At 43.9% G+C, this 14,474-nt stretch overlaps 1 protein-coding gene across 3 annotated transcripts in view; it reads left to right on the top strand.

Moving 5' to 3' along the window:
* Positions 1-419: 419 nt before the first annotated feature.
* Positions 420-14,474, top strand: part of ankzf1 (ankyrin repeat and zinc finger peptidyl tRNA hydrolase 1) — a 68,721-nt gene continuing 54,666 nt past the window's right edge. Inside the window, exons 1-4 of one of the 3 annotated variants that reach the window (XM_043694409.1) lie at positions 420-922; positions 1,196-1,293; positions 1,946-2,042; positions 2,287-2,507. In XM_043694409.1, the coding sequence (XP_043550344.1) occupies positions 1,246-1,293; positions 1,946-2,042; positions 2,287-2,507 (366 nt within the window). In that variant the 5' untranslated portion in view covers positions 420-922; positions 1,196-1,245. The remainder of the gene's footprint in view (positions 923-1,195; positions 1,294-1,945; positions 2,043-2,286; positions 2,508-14,474) is intronic. The other 2 variants (XM_043694410.1, XM_043694408.1) reach the window with 2 other exon arrangements.

The raw sequence follows: 14,474 nt of genomic DNA, 5'->3' as shown, positions 1-14,474 counted from the left end.
GAATCCCCAAGAAGAGAAGAAGACAGGAATATGGAGAAGAACCGAAAGCTTCTTGGTTTTGAGATAAGAAGTTTTGTTTTGTAAATCTTAATTAGGAGTCTAATCGGACTAGTATAGTGGAGGGGGGCGAACGGGGCGAGATAAAATATAGCTTAGAGGAAGAAGCTGTAAATATTCATTCGTCTATTATTCCCTGTTATACTTTAAGAAATAAAGTTGTTAATTTTTACTTCAAATACTTTTGGACTCTAGAATTATCATGGATTACTGCAGTGGATAAATCTTTTCCCTGTTGCTGTTTTTACATTAAGCAGGAGAATGTATCCTGTGTTGTGACACTACAATCCCACAGGAATGTGCTTTTCTCTTTACTGTCCCTCCCCCCATTGAGAGGGAGAATCCTTTGTGGTAACCTCAGCGTGGGCAGGAACTGAACCCACACTATTGCAATGATGACCCTAAGCTTATAACAGGTTCTGGCCTGAAATGTCAACTCCCTTTTTCCTCTGATGTGTCTTGAACTGCTGTGCTTTTTTCAGCTCTGCTCTTTAACCACTATGACTAACTAGTAATCAAGCTAACTGACTGCCTATAGCCGAACTACTCCCTGTGTGAAAACATAGTGTTTTCACCTCAAGCTTATGTCTTTTGTCAATCACTTTAAGTCTATTCCCTCGTCCTTGACCAGTTTACAAATTTCTCACTACCTGCTCTGTCCAGGCCCCTCATGATTTTGAAAACAAAACTGCCAAGCCATTTAATGGATTGTATAGTTCGATGCTAGTTCTTAGAGAAGTGAGGTTAAAAAGAGATTTGCTGGAGGAATTTAAAACCTCAAACTACTTGGGGACAGTCAATAAAGTGAAATTGCTTTTTAGCTGGCTGAAGGATTGGGAACCAGAGCTTGAACCATCGACTTGAGGTGATTAGCACAAGCAGTTTAAAGGGCACAATAACTTACTTATACAACAAGTAACTAGGGAATGTCTAGCCTGACAGGGAGATGGATAAAGACCCACTCATGTCCTACAAAAGGCTGTTGAACAGAGAGTTCAAAGAGGAATTAATACAGTTCACTGGGGAAGCAGCAGGGGAAGAGGCTCCAACTGGATAATCACATGTGGGTGGGCTGAAAGTTGGATTGCTATAACATATAAAAGTATATGAAATAATGAATGATTCATTTTTAATGTAGACGACGATGTGGTCAGTGAAGGACGGGTACTGCTCGAGATCTCCGACAAGATGTACTGCTCCGCCTGTCAGTGCAACTTCGAGAACCGAGAGGATCAGGTAAATGATGACAGTGTGCTCCCCATGGTTGTACTCACAGCAAGATTTTGTACCTAAGATGGGCGGCATTTTAAACGTTTTGCTGTACTCCTGTTTCCCTGTACTTCAATAAACGTGACAGTAAAGCCTAATTCCCATGTTACACTCTGGAAAATTAGAGATGAGCGATGCATGCTGGCGCAGCGTGCACTAATGCCATGTTAATTAATAAACAAACATTTCTGAAGCTAGGTAAAAGCAAATTACAAAGGGTCAGTTAGACTCGAAACATCAGCTCTTTTCTCTCCTTACAGATGCTGCCAGACCTGCTGAGATTTTCCAGCATTTTCTCTTTTGATTTCTTAAGCTAGATTTGAATTTCAGATTTATTAATTAAAGTCAAATTCCAGCTGAGTTGTGATGGTATTTGAACCCATGTTCCCAGAGCATTCTCAGGGCCTCTGGATTATTGATATCAACTTCTGGACCCTGGGTTTCACCCGCCTCAATTAGGAGATGATTACACCTTGATTGCCAAGAGGACATAATTCAGTTGATTCAAGTCTTATAGAGTAATGGCGTATTTGACAAGGAGCAACAAGTGTCTTTCTCAGCTACTTGATTGTTAACTTTGTTGCTTACTTAATACAGTTTCCTCTCTGCTTCTTTCTAGAAGGAGCACTACAAACTGGACTGGCACAGGTTTAACCTGAGACGAAGGCTGCTTGCGGCTCAACCAGTCACCGCAGAGAGGTTTGAGAAAATAGCAGGTACCAGATTCATTACTCAAATCAGTTTCCATCTGATGTTTACTGATAACCTTCCCAGGAAATGAGGCAGAGACTTTTACTCTGTGTCTGATCTTGTGTTGAATCTGTGGTAGGAGTGTTTGATGGGGACAGTGTAGAGGGAGCTTTATTGTGTCACACCCTGTCCAGGGCATTGCTCATTTGTCCACTGCAAGACAGTGATTGTCCCAGACACCTGTTATTTGCTTATTTCATTCTCTCTCAGGTGAGATCTCCAGTATTTCAGGCTCTGAGTCTGAGGACTCGCACTCTGACGCTGAGTTGGAACAGCTGCGTTACCACCGCATCCAGAATGTTCTCAGTCCCGTGGATGAGGTTCCTCCTGCAGAAGAGAAACAGCGAGGTCGGCAAAGCCTTCGTGTTCTTTTCCAGACCACAGATGGCATGTATTTCTCTGTATATCGTTGTGTCCTGCAGTGTAAGCAGGTAAGAAACTGCCCGATCATCACCCTGTCCACAGTGCTGCACAGCCAGTGCAATATTCTTTAACTATAGCTATTGTCCTGGAAACAAAACAACCAGTTAAATACGCACAGGCTCAGGGATGTCACTGAAAGGCTATAGGACATTCTGAAGGGAGAGGGCAGACTGACAGAACGTATTGGGACCAATGATGTATGTATGGAAAAGGAATGAGGTCCTGCAAACAGCATTAAAGAAGCTGGGAAGTAGATGAGATAGAAAGGGTAGTAATCTCTGAATTACTCTGGTGCCACATGCTGGTGAGTGGAGAAATAGGAGTTTAAACCACATGAATTCATGGCTGGATTGATCAGGGAATCTGTTACAAGTAAGGGGGGATGGTATTGTACAGGGGTCTTCAAATGAAACCATGTAAATCCAGAAAGGTGCAATCACATTACAGGGCGGGCACTACTGGTCCCCAACAGTCCAAGAGAAGTAGAAGATCAGATATTTTTGCAAGGTTTGTGGCTCAAGTTGAGGTTTAGGGTGTAGGTTTGCTCGCTAAGCTGGAGATTTGATATCCGGACGTTTCATTACCTGGCTAGGTAACATCATCAGTGGCGACCTCCAAGTGAAGCGAAGCTGTTGTCTCCTGCTTTCTATTTGTATCTTTCTCCTGGATGGGGTTCCTGGGGTTTGTGGTGATGTCATTTCCTGTTCGTTTTCTGAGGGGTTGATAGATGGCATCTAGGTCTATGTGTTTGTTTATGGCGTTGTGGTTGGAGTGCCAGGCCTCTTGGAATTCTCTGGCATGTCTTTGCTTAGCCTGTCCCAGGATAGCTGTGTTGTCCCAGTCGAAATGTTGTTTTTCATCCGTATGTAGGGCTATGAGGGAGAGAGGGTCGTGTCTTTCTGTGGCTAGCTGGTGTTTGTGTATCCTGGTGGCTAACTTTCTTCCTGTTTGCCCTATGTAGTGTTTGTGGCAGTCCTTGCAAGGAATTTTGTAGATGACGTTGGTTTTGTCCATGGGATATACTGGGTCTTTTAAGTTTGTTAGTTTTTGTTTGATAGTATTGGTGGGTTTGTGTGCTACTAGGATTCCAAGGGGTCTTAGTCTGGATGTCATTTCTGAAACTTCTTTGATGTATGGTAAGGTGGTTAGGGTTTCTGGCTGTGTTTGGTCGGCTTGTCGTGGTTTGTTCTTGAGGAATCTGCAGACTGTATTTTTTGAGTATCCGTTCTTCTTGAATACGTTGTATAGGTAGTTCTCCTCTGTTTTCCGAAGTTCATCTGTGCTGCAGTGTGTGGTGGCTCGTTGGAATAGTGTTCTGATACAGCTTCGTTTGTGTGTGTTGGGATGGTTGCTGGTGTAGTTGAGTATTTGGTCAGTGTTTGTCAGTTTTCTGTATACGCAGGTTTGTAGTTCTCCGTTGTCCTTTCTTTCGACTGTGACGTCCAGGAATGCGAGTTTGTTGTCGGTTTCTTCCTCCTTGGTGAACTGTATGCCTGTGAGGGTATTGTTGATGATGTTAAATGTCTCTTCTATCTTGTTTCGTTTTGTGATGACAAATGTGTCATCTATGTAGCGGACCCAGATTTTTGGTTTGATGGTTGGTAGGGCTGTTTGTTCTAGTCTTTGCATTACCGCTTCTGCTATGAATCCTGATAGCGGAAATCCCATGGGTGTGCCGTTTGTTTGTAGATTATGTTGTTGAAGGTGAAAATCGGATATGTTGGCAAATTTTTGGGAAGCGTAAAGTATTAGGATAATGATAGTGAGGATTTTCTCTTTCCTAGGCGTAGTCACAGCATGAAGCGTTTAGAGAGAGGACTGTTCTTAAAATGCATCCAGGAGAGCCTTTTTAAGCCAGTACGTAGATGGCCCTGCAAGAGAGAGGGCAGTCCTGGATTTAATTTTAGTCAATGAAGCCGGGCAAGTGTTTGAGGTACTGTGGAGGAGGAGCAGAACTCCATTAGATTCAAGATGGTTATGGAAAAGGACGAAGATGGACCAAAACTGGGAGAAGGCTGGTTTTAATAAGATCAGATAGAATTTGGCCAGAGAGCACTGGGAGCAGATCCTTTCGGGTAAATCTGTGTCACAATAGTGAGGTGCATTTAGAAAAGTGATATGGAGAGTACAGGGCTGTCATGTTACAATGAAGATAAAGGGTGGGACCAACAAATCCTTGGATGCCGAGGAGTGCTGGGGAAACTTAACAAGGAAATGAGGAGAGCAAAAAGGGGGCATGTAAGAATAATGGCAGGTAAAATCCAGAGAGATTTTACAAATACTTTCAGGATAAAAAGATGAATAGAGTAGGGCCCATTAAGGACCACAGTGGTAATTTGTGTAGAGAGCCAGAGGATGTAGGTAGGGTTCCAAATGAACACTTTATGTCAGGATAAACAGAGAGGAAGTTCTGAGTGTTCTGACAGGCTTAAAAGTAAATAAATCTCCAGGGCTGGATGAAATGTATCCTAAGCTGCCCAGTGAGGCAAAGGTGGAAATAGCAGGGGCTCTGTGTTCATTGGGTACCCATTCTTTTTGAATACTCGGTAAAAGTGATTTTCCTCTGCTCTGCATAGTTCCTCTGTGCTGCAGTGTGTGTTTGCTCTTTGGAATAATGTTCTCATGCAGCTTTGTTTGTGGGTTTTGGGATGATTGCTTCTGTAGTTCAATATTTGGCCCATATGTGTTGTTTTCCTGTAGATACTGGTTTGAAGTTCCCCATTGGCTGTTCACTGTACTGTGACATCTAGGAATGGCAGTTAGTTGTTGTTTTCCTCCTCTTTAGTGAATGTTATGCCAGTAAGAGTATTATTGATGGTCTTGAAGATTTCCTCTAATTTGTTTCATTTATTGATGACAAAAGTCAGTGGGATACAGTGAATGGTTGACCAAAAGGCAGCAAAAGAGTAGGTAGGCAGTGCAGGTATCCCCTATGGTCATATCCCTCCAAAACAGGTATACCGTTTTGGATACTGTTGAGGGAGATGGCTCACCAGGAGAGGGCAGCAGAGATCATGGTACTACTTTTCAGAAGGGTGGGAAAAAGACTCATAGGGCCACAGTCATAGGGGATTCTATTGTGAGGGGAGTAGATAGGTGGTTCTGTGGCCGAAAACAGGACTCCAGGATGGTATGTTGCCTCGCAGGTGATTGGGTCAGGGATGTCACTGATCGGCTACAGAGTATTCTAAAAGGGTAGGGTGAACAGTCAGTTGTCTTGGTGCATATAGGCACCAACGATATAAGTGAAAAACGAGATGAGGTCTTGAAAGAAGAATTCACGGAGCTAGGAGAGAAGTTAAAGAGGAGGACCTCAAAGGTAGTGATCTCGGGATTATTACCAGTGCCATGTGCTAGCCAGGGTAGAAATGAAAAAATAGGCAGGATGGACACGTGGCTTGAGAGATGGTGTAGGAGGGAGGGGTTCAGATTTGTTGGACATTGGGACTGGTTCTGGGGAAGGTGGGACTATTACAAAATGGATGGTCTACATCTGAACCAGACCAGAACCAATGTCCTTGGGGGAGTTTTTGCTACTGCTGTTGGGGAGGTTTTAAACTAATGTAGCAGGGGGCTGGGAGCCAGAAGAGAAGACAATTAGGCAGCGAGGTGGAGACTGGAGACTGTAAGAATTATGAAGATAATATTAATAAAGGGAAGAATAGGCAGAGAGCAGATGAACGCAAAAGAACTGGTGGCCTGAAATGTATCTACTTTAATGCAAGGAGTATAGTGTGTAAGGCAGATGAACTTAGGGTTTGGATTGGTGCCTGGGAGTATGACGTTATTGTGATCACAGAGACTTGGCTGAAGGAAGGGCATGATGATTGGCAATTAAATGTTCCAGGATATAGATTCTTCAGACAGGACGGGGTGGGGTGGGGTGGAGTTGCATTGATGGTCAGGGACGATATCACGGCTGTGCTAAAGGAGGACGCTATGGAGGGCTTAGGTAGTGAGGCATTATGGGTGGAGCTGAGAAATAAGAAGGATGCAGTTACATTGTTGGGGCTGTATTACAGGCCTCCCAACAGTGAGCGTGAGGTAGAAGAACAAATAGGTAAACAGATTATGAATAGATGTAGAGGCAACAGGGTAGTGATGATGGGAGATTTTAATTTTCCCAACATTGACTGGGATACACAGTGTCAGAGGTCTGGATAGGGTAGAATTTGTAGGAAGCGTCCAGGAGAGTTTTCTAGAACAGCATGTCAATAGTCCAACGAGGGAAGGGGCCATACTGGACTTGGTATTGGGGAACGAGCTAGGACAGGTGGTAGAAGTTGCAGTGGGGGATTTCTTTGGGAACAGTGACCACAATTCTGTAAGTTTTAGAATACTCGACTGACTGTATGGAGTTTGCACATTCTCCCCGTGTCTGCGTGGGTTTCCTCCGGGTGCTCCGGTTTCCTCCCACAGTCCAAAAATGTGCAGGTTAGGTGAATTGGCCATGCTAAATTGCCCGTAGTGTTAGGTGCAGAGGTAAATGTAGGGGAATGGGTCTGGGTGGGTTATGCTTCAGCAGGTTGGTGTGGACTTGTTGGGCCGAAGGGCCTGTTTCCACACTGTACGTAATCTAATCTAATTTAATCTAATCAAAGATGAGAATGGTCCTAAGGGAAGAGTGCTAAACTGGGCCAAGGTCAATTATATCAAAATTAGGCAGAAGCTGGGAAATATGGATTGGGGGCAGTTATTTGAAGGGAAGTCCACTTTTGATATCTGTGAGGCTTTCAAAGATAGGCTAAAGATAGTGCAGGATAGGCATGTCCCTTTGAAGCTGAAAGATGTGTTGCTGGAAAAGCGCAGCAGGTCAGGCAGCATCCAAGGAGCAGGAGAATCGACGTTGCGGGCATAAGCCCTTCTTCAGGAATGTCCCGTTGAAGGCAAAGAATAGGAAAGGCAAAATTCGTGAACCGTGGATGACAGGAGAAATCGTACGACTCGCCAAGAGGAAAAGGGAAGCGTACACTATGTCAAGGCAGCTAAGAACAAAACAGGCCCTGGAGGAATATCATAGGAATATAGGACTAGTCTTAAACGAGGAATCAAGCAGGCTAAAAGGTGTCATGAAATAGCTTTAGCAAGCAGAATTAAGGAGAATGCCAAAGCATTTTCTTATATAAGAAGCAAGTGGGTAACTAGAGAAAGGATTGGTTCACTAAAGGATAATGAAGGAAGGCTGTGTGTCAAACCTGAGAGAATGGATGAGATTCTGAATGATTACTTTGCATCAGTGTTCACTGAGGAGAGGGACATGATGAATGTTGAGATTAGAGATAGAAGTTTGATTAGTCTGGATCACGTTGGCATACTTAGGGAAGGTATGTTGGCAAGGCTAGAGGTTATTAAGGTGGACAAATCCCCAGGACCGGGTGGGATCTATCCCAGGTTGCTGAGGGAACCGAGAGAGGAAATGGCTGGGGCCCTGACAGATATCTTCATGGCATCCTTATATTCATTAGAAAAAAGGAGATTGAAGGGGGAACGTAATTGAGGTTTACAAAATCATGAAAGGTGTAGACAGGGTAGATAGAGACGAGCTTTTTCCCAGGGTGAAGGATTCAATAACAAGAGGTCACGCTTTCAAGGTGAGAGGTGAAAAGTTTAAGGGGGATACATGCGGCAAGTACTTCACACAGAAGTTGCCAGTGGAGGTGGTAGAGGCAGGCAAGATAGGTTCATTTAAGATGCGCCTGGACAGTAGCGTGAGTAGAGTCATAGAGATGTACAGCATGGAAACAGACCCTGCTTCGGTCCAACCCGTCCATGCTTAGGAATTGGGCGACAGGTTTAGACAGTAGATTTGGACCGGCTCAGACTTGGAGGGCCAAAGGGACTGTTCCTGGGCTGTAAATTTTCTTTGTTCATTGTTCTAGGTGTCATCAATGTAGCGGACCCAAAGTTTGGGTTGGATGTTTGGCAAAGCTGTTTGTTCAAGTCTCTGCATTACTTCCTCTGTTAAGGACCCTGATATTGGAGATCCCATGGGTGTTCCATTAGTTTGTCTGTAGGTTCTGTTGTTGAAGGTGAAGTGTGTGGTCAGGCATAAGTACACTAGCTTGATGATACTATACCTACTGATGAAGTTGGTGGTGTTTGGTGTGTGTGTCTTTGGGTCTTCTAATAGTGTAGTCAGTGTTTCCTTGGCCAGGTTAATGTTAATAGATGTAAACAGGGCTGTCACATCAAAGGAGACCATTATTTCATCCTCATCTATCTATGTGCCTTTGATGGTCTTCAGGAAACCTTGGGTGGAGTGAATGGAGTGGCGTGAGCTTCTACTCAGTGTTTTAGTGTTTGATGTCGCTCCTTGGCCAGTCTGTAAGTTGGTGTTCCAGGTAGTGAGACTACGGAAGTGACTTCACCACAGGAAATGACATCACCAACCCAAAGAAACCCAAACACATAAATAGAAAGCAGGACTTACCAGCATTGTTCGCCTGAGGCCCACTGAAGATATTACTTAGTAGGGTGACAAAACATCTGGAAATGAATCTTCCAGCTCAGCGACCAGCATTAAACTCCACTTGCCATTTCTCCATCCAGCTCTGCATCTTATCTATGTCCTTCTGTAACTCCCAACATTCTGATATACTTCTAAGAACGCCTTAGTATTTCCCTTGATTCTATCCACCAACAACTTCTCATGTCTCCTCCTGGCTCTTCTTAGCCCTCTCTTTAGATCTTTTCTGGCTAACTTATAACTCTCAAGCCCCCTAATTGAGCTGCCTCCTTCCTCTTGACAAGAGCTTCAACTTCTTCATTAAACCACAGCTCCCTCTCCCCGCCTGATAGGTATATACTTATCAAGGGCCCACAGTAGCTGTTCCTTGAATGAGCTCCACATTTCAAGTGTGCCCATCCCCTGCAGTTTCCTTCTCCATCCCCTGCATCCTAAATCTTGTGTCATCGCATCATAATTGCCTTTCCCCCAGTTATATCTCTTTCCCTGCTGTATATACCTATCCCTGCCCATTGCTAATGTAAACATAGAAAAGTACAGCACAGAACAGGCCTTTTGTCCACGATGTTGTGCCGAGGATTAATCCTAGTGTAAAATAAAGTAACTTAACCTACACACCCCTCAATTCACTGCTCTCCATGTGCATGTCCAGCAGTCGCTTAAATGTCCCGAATGACTCTGCTTCCACCACCAGCACTGGTAACGCATTCCATGCATTCACAACTCTCTGCGTGAAGAACCTTCCTCTGTCCCCTTTATACCTTCCTCCTAATGTCTTAAAACTATGACCCCTCGTGCCAGTCAATCCTGTCCTGGGGACAAGTCTCTGGCTATTGACTCTATCCATGCCTCTCATTGCTTTGTATACCTCGGTCAGGTCACCTCTGTACCTCCTTCTCTCCAGAGAGAAAAATCTGAGCTTAGTCAACCTCTCTGTAAGACAAACCCTCCAGTCCAGGCAGCATCCTGGTAAACCTTCTTTGCACCCTCTCCAAAGCCTCTGTATCTTTCCTATAGTAGGGTGACCATAACTGGACACAATATTGCAAGTGTGGTCTCACCAGGGACTTGTAGAGCTGTAGTAAAACCTCGCAGCTCTTAAACTCGATCCCCCTATTAATGAAAGCCAAAACATCATATGCTTTCTTAACAACCCTATCCACTTGGGTGGCAACTTTGAGGGATCTATGTACTTGAACAACACTGCCAAGAATCCTGTCTTTAATCCTATATTCAGTATTTGAGTTGCACCACATCGCATTTATCCAGGTTGAACTCCATCTGCATTTCTCAGCCCAGCTCTGCATCCTGTCTATGTCGCGCAGCAGTCTGCAAATGCCCTCGATACTAACAATGGCACCTCCAACCTTTGTGTCATCTGCAAATTTACTAACCCACCCCATAACCACCTCATCTAAGCCATTCATAAAAACTACAAAGGGCAGAAGCCCAGGAACAGAGCCCTGCGGGACACCACTCAACACTGACCTCCAGGCAGAATACTTTCCATCTACAACCACTCTCTGCCTTCTGTCAGCCAACCAATTCTGAATCCAGATAGCCAAATCTCCCCATATCCCATCCCATGAGCCGACCATGGGGAACCTTGCCTTGCTAAAGTCCATGATAAAACTATCCTGCTTTTTAGATGCTGCCTGACCTGCTATGCTTTTCCAGCACCACACTCTCTGCTTTTCTCTCTGTCTAGGTTTATCTCCACTCCCACCCCTCCTCCTTTAGCATATATACCAACATTTTCTCAGCTGCAATCAGTTCTGAAGAAGGGCCACCGCACCTGGAGTTCCAATGACCCTCAATCCTCTGAAAGAAGAAATCCTTCCTCATCTTAGTCTTAAAATGATGCCCCTTAATTCTGGCCCCAGAATCTCCCATGAGGGGAAACATTTACCTTGTCAGGCCCCTTAAGAGAATTTAGCAATTTTGGAAGATTTGAAAATAGATAAGACTCCTGGGCCAGATGGGATTTATTATTGGATTCTCTGGGAAGGCAGGGAGGAGATTACAGAGCCTTTGGCTTTGATCTTTATGTCATCATTGTCAATAGGAGTAGTGCCAGAAGACTGGAGGATGGCAAATGTTGTTCCATTGTTCAGGAAGGGGAGTTGAGACAACCCTGTTAATTATAGGCCAGTGAACCTTACTTTGGTTGTGGGTAAGGTGTAGGAAAAGGTTATAAGAGATAGGATTTATAACCACCTGGAAAGGAATAATTTGATTAAGGATAGTCAACACGGTTTTGTGAAAGGTAGGTAATGCATCAATTATCTTATTGAGTTTTTTGAGAAGGTGACAAAACATGTGGGTGAAGGTAAGGCAGTTGATGTGGTATATCTGGACTTCAGTAAGGCGTTTGATAAGGTTCCCCATGATTGGCTATTGCACAAAATAAAAAGTTTCGGGATTGAAGGTGATTTAGTGGCTTGGATCAGAAATTGGCTTGCTGAAAGAAGACAGAGGGTGGTGGTTGATGGGAAATGGTCATCCTGGAGCCACCTAACAGTGGAGCACTGCAAGGATCTGTTTTGGGGCCACTGCTGTTTGTCGTTTTTATAAATGATCTGGATGCGAGTGTAGAAGGATGGGTTAGTAAATTTGCAGATGATACTAAGGTAGGCAGAGTTGTGGATAGTGCGGAAAGATGTTGTGGGTTACAGCGGGACATTGATAAGATGCAGAGCTGGGTTGAGAAGTGGCAAATGGAGTTTAATGCGGAAAAGTGTGAGGTAGTTCACTTCGGAAGAAGTTACAGGAATGCAGAGTGCTGGGCTAATGGTAAAATTCTTGACAGTGTAGATGAACACAGAGATCTCGGTGTCCTGGTACATAAATCCCTGATAGTTGCCACCCAGGTTGATAGGGTTGTTAAGGAGGCATATGGTGTTGGTGTTTATTGGCAGGGGTTTTGAGTTTAGGAGCCACAAGGTCATGTACAAGACACAGGTAAGGCCGCACCTGGAGTATTGCGTACAGTTCTGGTCACCGCATTATAGGAATGATGTGGAAGCTTTGGCCAAGGTTCAGAGGAGATTTACCAGGATGTTGCCTAGTATGGAAAGAAGGTCTTACGAGGAAAGGCTGAGGAAACTCGGGCTGTTTTCGTTGGAGACAAGAAGGTTGAGAGGTGACTTAATCGAGACATGTAGGATAATCAGACGGTTTGATAGGGTGGACAGAGAGCCTTTTTCCTCAGATGGTGAAGGCTAACACAAGCGGACACAGATTTAAATTGAGGGATGATAGATTTAAAACAGATATCAGGGGTAGTTTCTTTACTCCGAGCTTAGTATGGAATGACCTAGCTGCAACAGCGATAGACTTGTCGACGTTAAGGGCATTTAAATAGGCATTAGACATACATATTGAGGGCCGAAGGGCCTGTATTGTGCTGTAATGTTCCATGTTCTAATCTTGTGTTTCAATGAGATCTCCCCTCATTCTTCTCAACTGCGGTGAACAGAGTCCCAGCCTGTTTAGCCTTAGCTCATAAGCCAATCCTTCCGTTCCAGGGATTATCCATGTGAATTAGGAGCAGGAGAGTTTCCCCTTGTGGGTCCATCTATGATGAGAGGTCATAATTTTGAGCTAAAACAGATGAGGAGGAATTGCTTCTCTCAAAGGGTCATGAATCTGTGAAATTCACTGCCCAGAGTGTGGTGGACTCCAGGACAATTAATACATTTGAGGAGATTGATTTTTAATTAGTAAAGTGTGAGGGGGAATGCGCAGGAAAATGGTTTTGAGGCCAAGATAAGATCAGCCATGATCATATTGAATGGCGGAGCAGGCTCAAAGTGCTGAATTGTCTACTCCTGCTCCTAGTCCTTATGTTCATATCAGTTCCTTGATACTGATCTGCCATTCAGTAAGAACATGGCTGCTCTGATTTTGGGTTAAGCAGGAATGTAGAGTAATCTTTCACCCCAACTGCTTGATCCCCCTCTACCTTAAAAATATTCAAGAACTCTGCTGCCACTGTCTTTTCAGAAAGAGAACTCTGAAGACTCAAAGATAAAACATTTTGACTCGTGTGTCTTAAATGGATGACCTCTTAATTTTAAGCAATCACCATGGGAGCCATTACTGAGACACAGCTACAGGACAGTCTGAAACCAGGACTGAGTATACCTCTTTTTGAACATTCCTTAGGAAAATCCAAAAAAATGACAAAGATGGAGTTGGTGTAGTTATTAATGATGAAACCACCTCCATGCAAAGAGACAATGACATGGAAGGTACGTCGGCAATAGGGACATAACAGATAGAATAAAAATAGGAGAGGATTTAAACTTTTCGTGGAAGTTGTGTTCTGTCTCTTTGTTGCAGCTGTAAACTCAGTGTAAAAATGGAGGATTAAGTGCACATTGGGTATAGGCACGGTGATCATAGAGTCATACAGAACAGAAACTAGTCAAAGTCGACCATAATCTCAAAATAAACTCATCCCACCTGCCTGCACTTGGCCCATAATTCCTACAAACATTTCTTATTCAAGTATTTATTCAAATGCCTTTTAAATATTGTAACTGTACCTAAACCCACCACTTCCTCTGGAAGTTCATTCCACACATGAACCACTCTCTGTTTAAAGAAAATTGCCCCCATGTCCTTTTTTAAGATCTCTCTTCTCTCACCTTAGCATATGTCCCCTAGTCTTGAAATCCCCCATCCTAGGGAAAAAGACAACTTTCATTCACCTTATTTATACCCCTCAGGATTTTATAAACCTCGGTAAGGTCTCATCCTCCTGCACTCCAGCCTATCCAACCTCTTCTTATAACTCAAACCCTTCATTCCTGGCAACATCCTGGTAAATCTTTTCTGAATCCTCTCCAGCTAAATAGTATCTTTCCTATAACAGAGCGACCAGAACTGGACACTGTACGCTGGAAGAAGCCCCACCAACATCCTCAAAGAGCTGTCATGTGCCAATCAGAATAGTCTCTGGTGTTGCTTGACATGCAGCACCCATGACCTCACCACCTTCTCCCTCAGAGGCAAATCCCACTCCAGGGCCATGAACCACGGATCCAGTGTGGCCTAACCTGGAGTTCTGCCCTGTTGGAGGCACTGTCCTGAACGGGATAAAAAGGACAATGCAACTCAGAAAAGGAATGAATTTCAAAAGTGTTCCAACATTTATTCAATACTAATCATATGATTGAGTTTAGCAGTTGAAAAGAGAAAGATGGAGAAAAATAAAAGAGAAAAATCTCATCTCTGAGGATTCTAGATTCAGATATGGCTGACTTCAGTGCAATGAGACAGAGATTGTGTAATTCTGTGAGGTGGTAAAATGAGGTGATCTGTGAAATGTGTTCAAACCGTATTTGTGAGCATCCAAGCGAAGAGCAGGGGTAGGCCATTTGGCCCCCTAGAACCTGCTATCCCATTCATAAAGATCTGATGATTGATTTTTTTTACCTCACATTAATATTTCTGCGTACCCCTGAAAACTCTTCCCTAACACAATCGATTTACCTCCGCCTTC

This window comes from Chiloscyllium plagiosum, chromosome 7 (assembly GCF_004010195.1).
Source record: "Chiloscyllium plagiosum isolate BGI_BamShark_2017 chromosome 7, ASM401019v2, whole genome shotgun sequence".
Taxonomy (NCBI): domain Eukaryota; kingdom Metazoa; phylum Chordata; class Chondrichthyes; order Orectolobiformes; family Hemiscylliidae; genus Chiloscyllium; species Chiloscyllium plagiosum.
The sequence above is the reverse complement of the archived record's forward strand: the minus strand, read 5'-3'. Positions and strand labels throughout refer to the sequence as shown.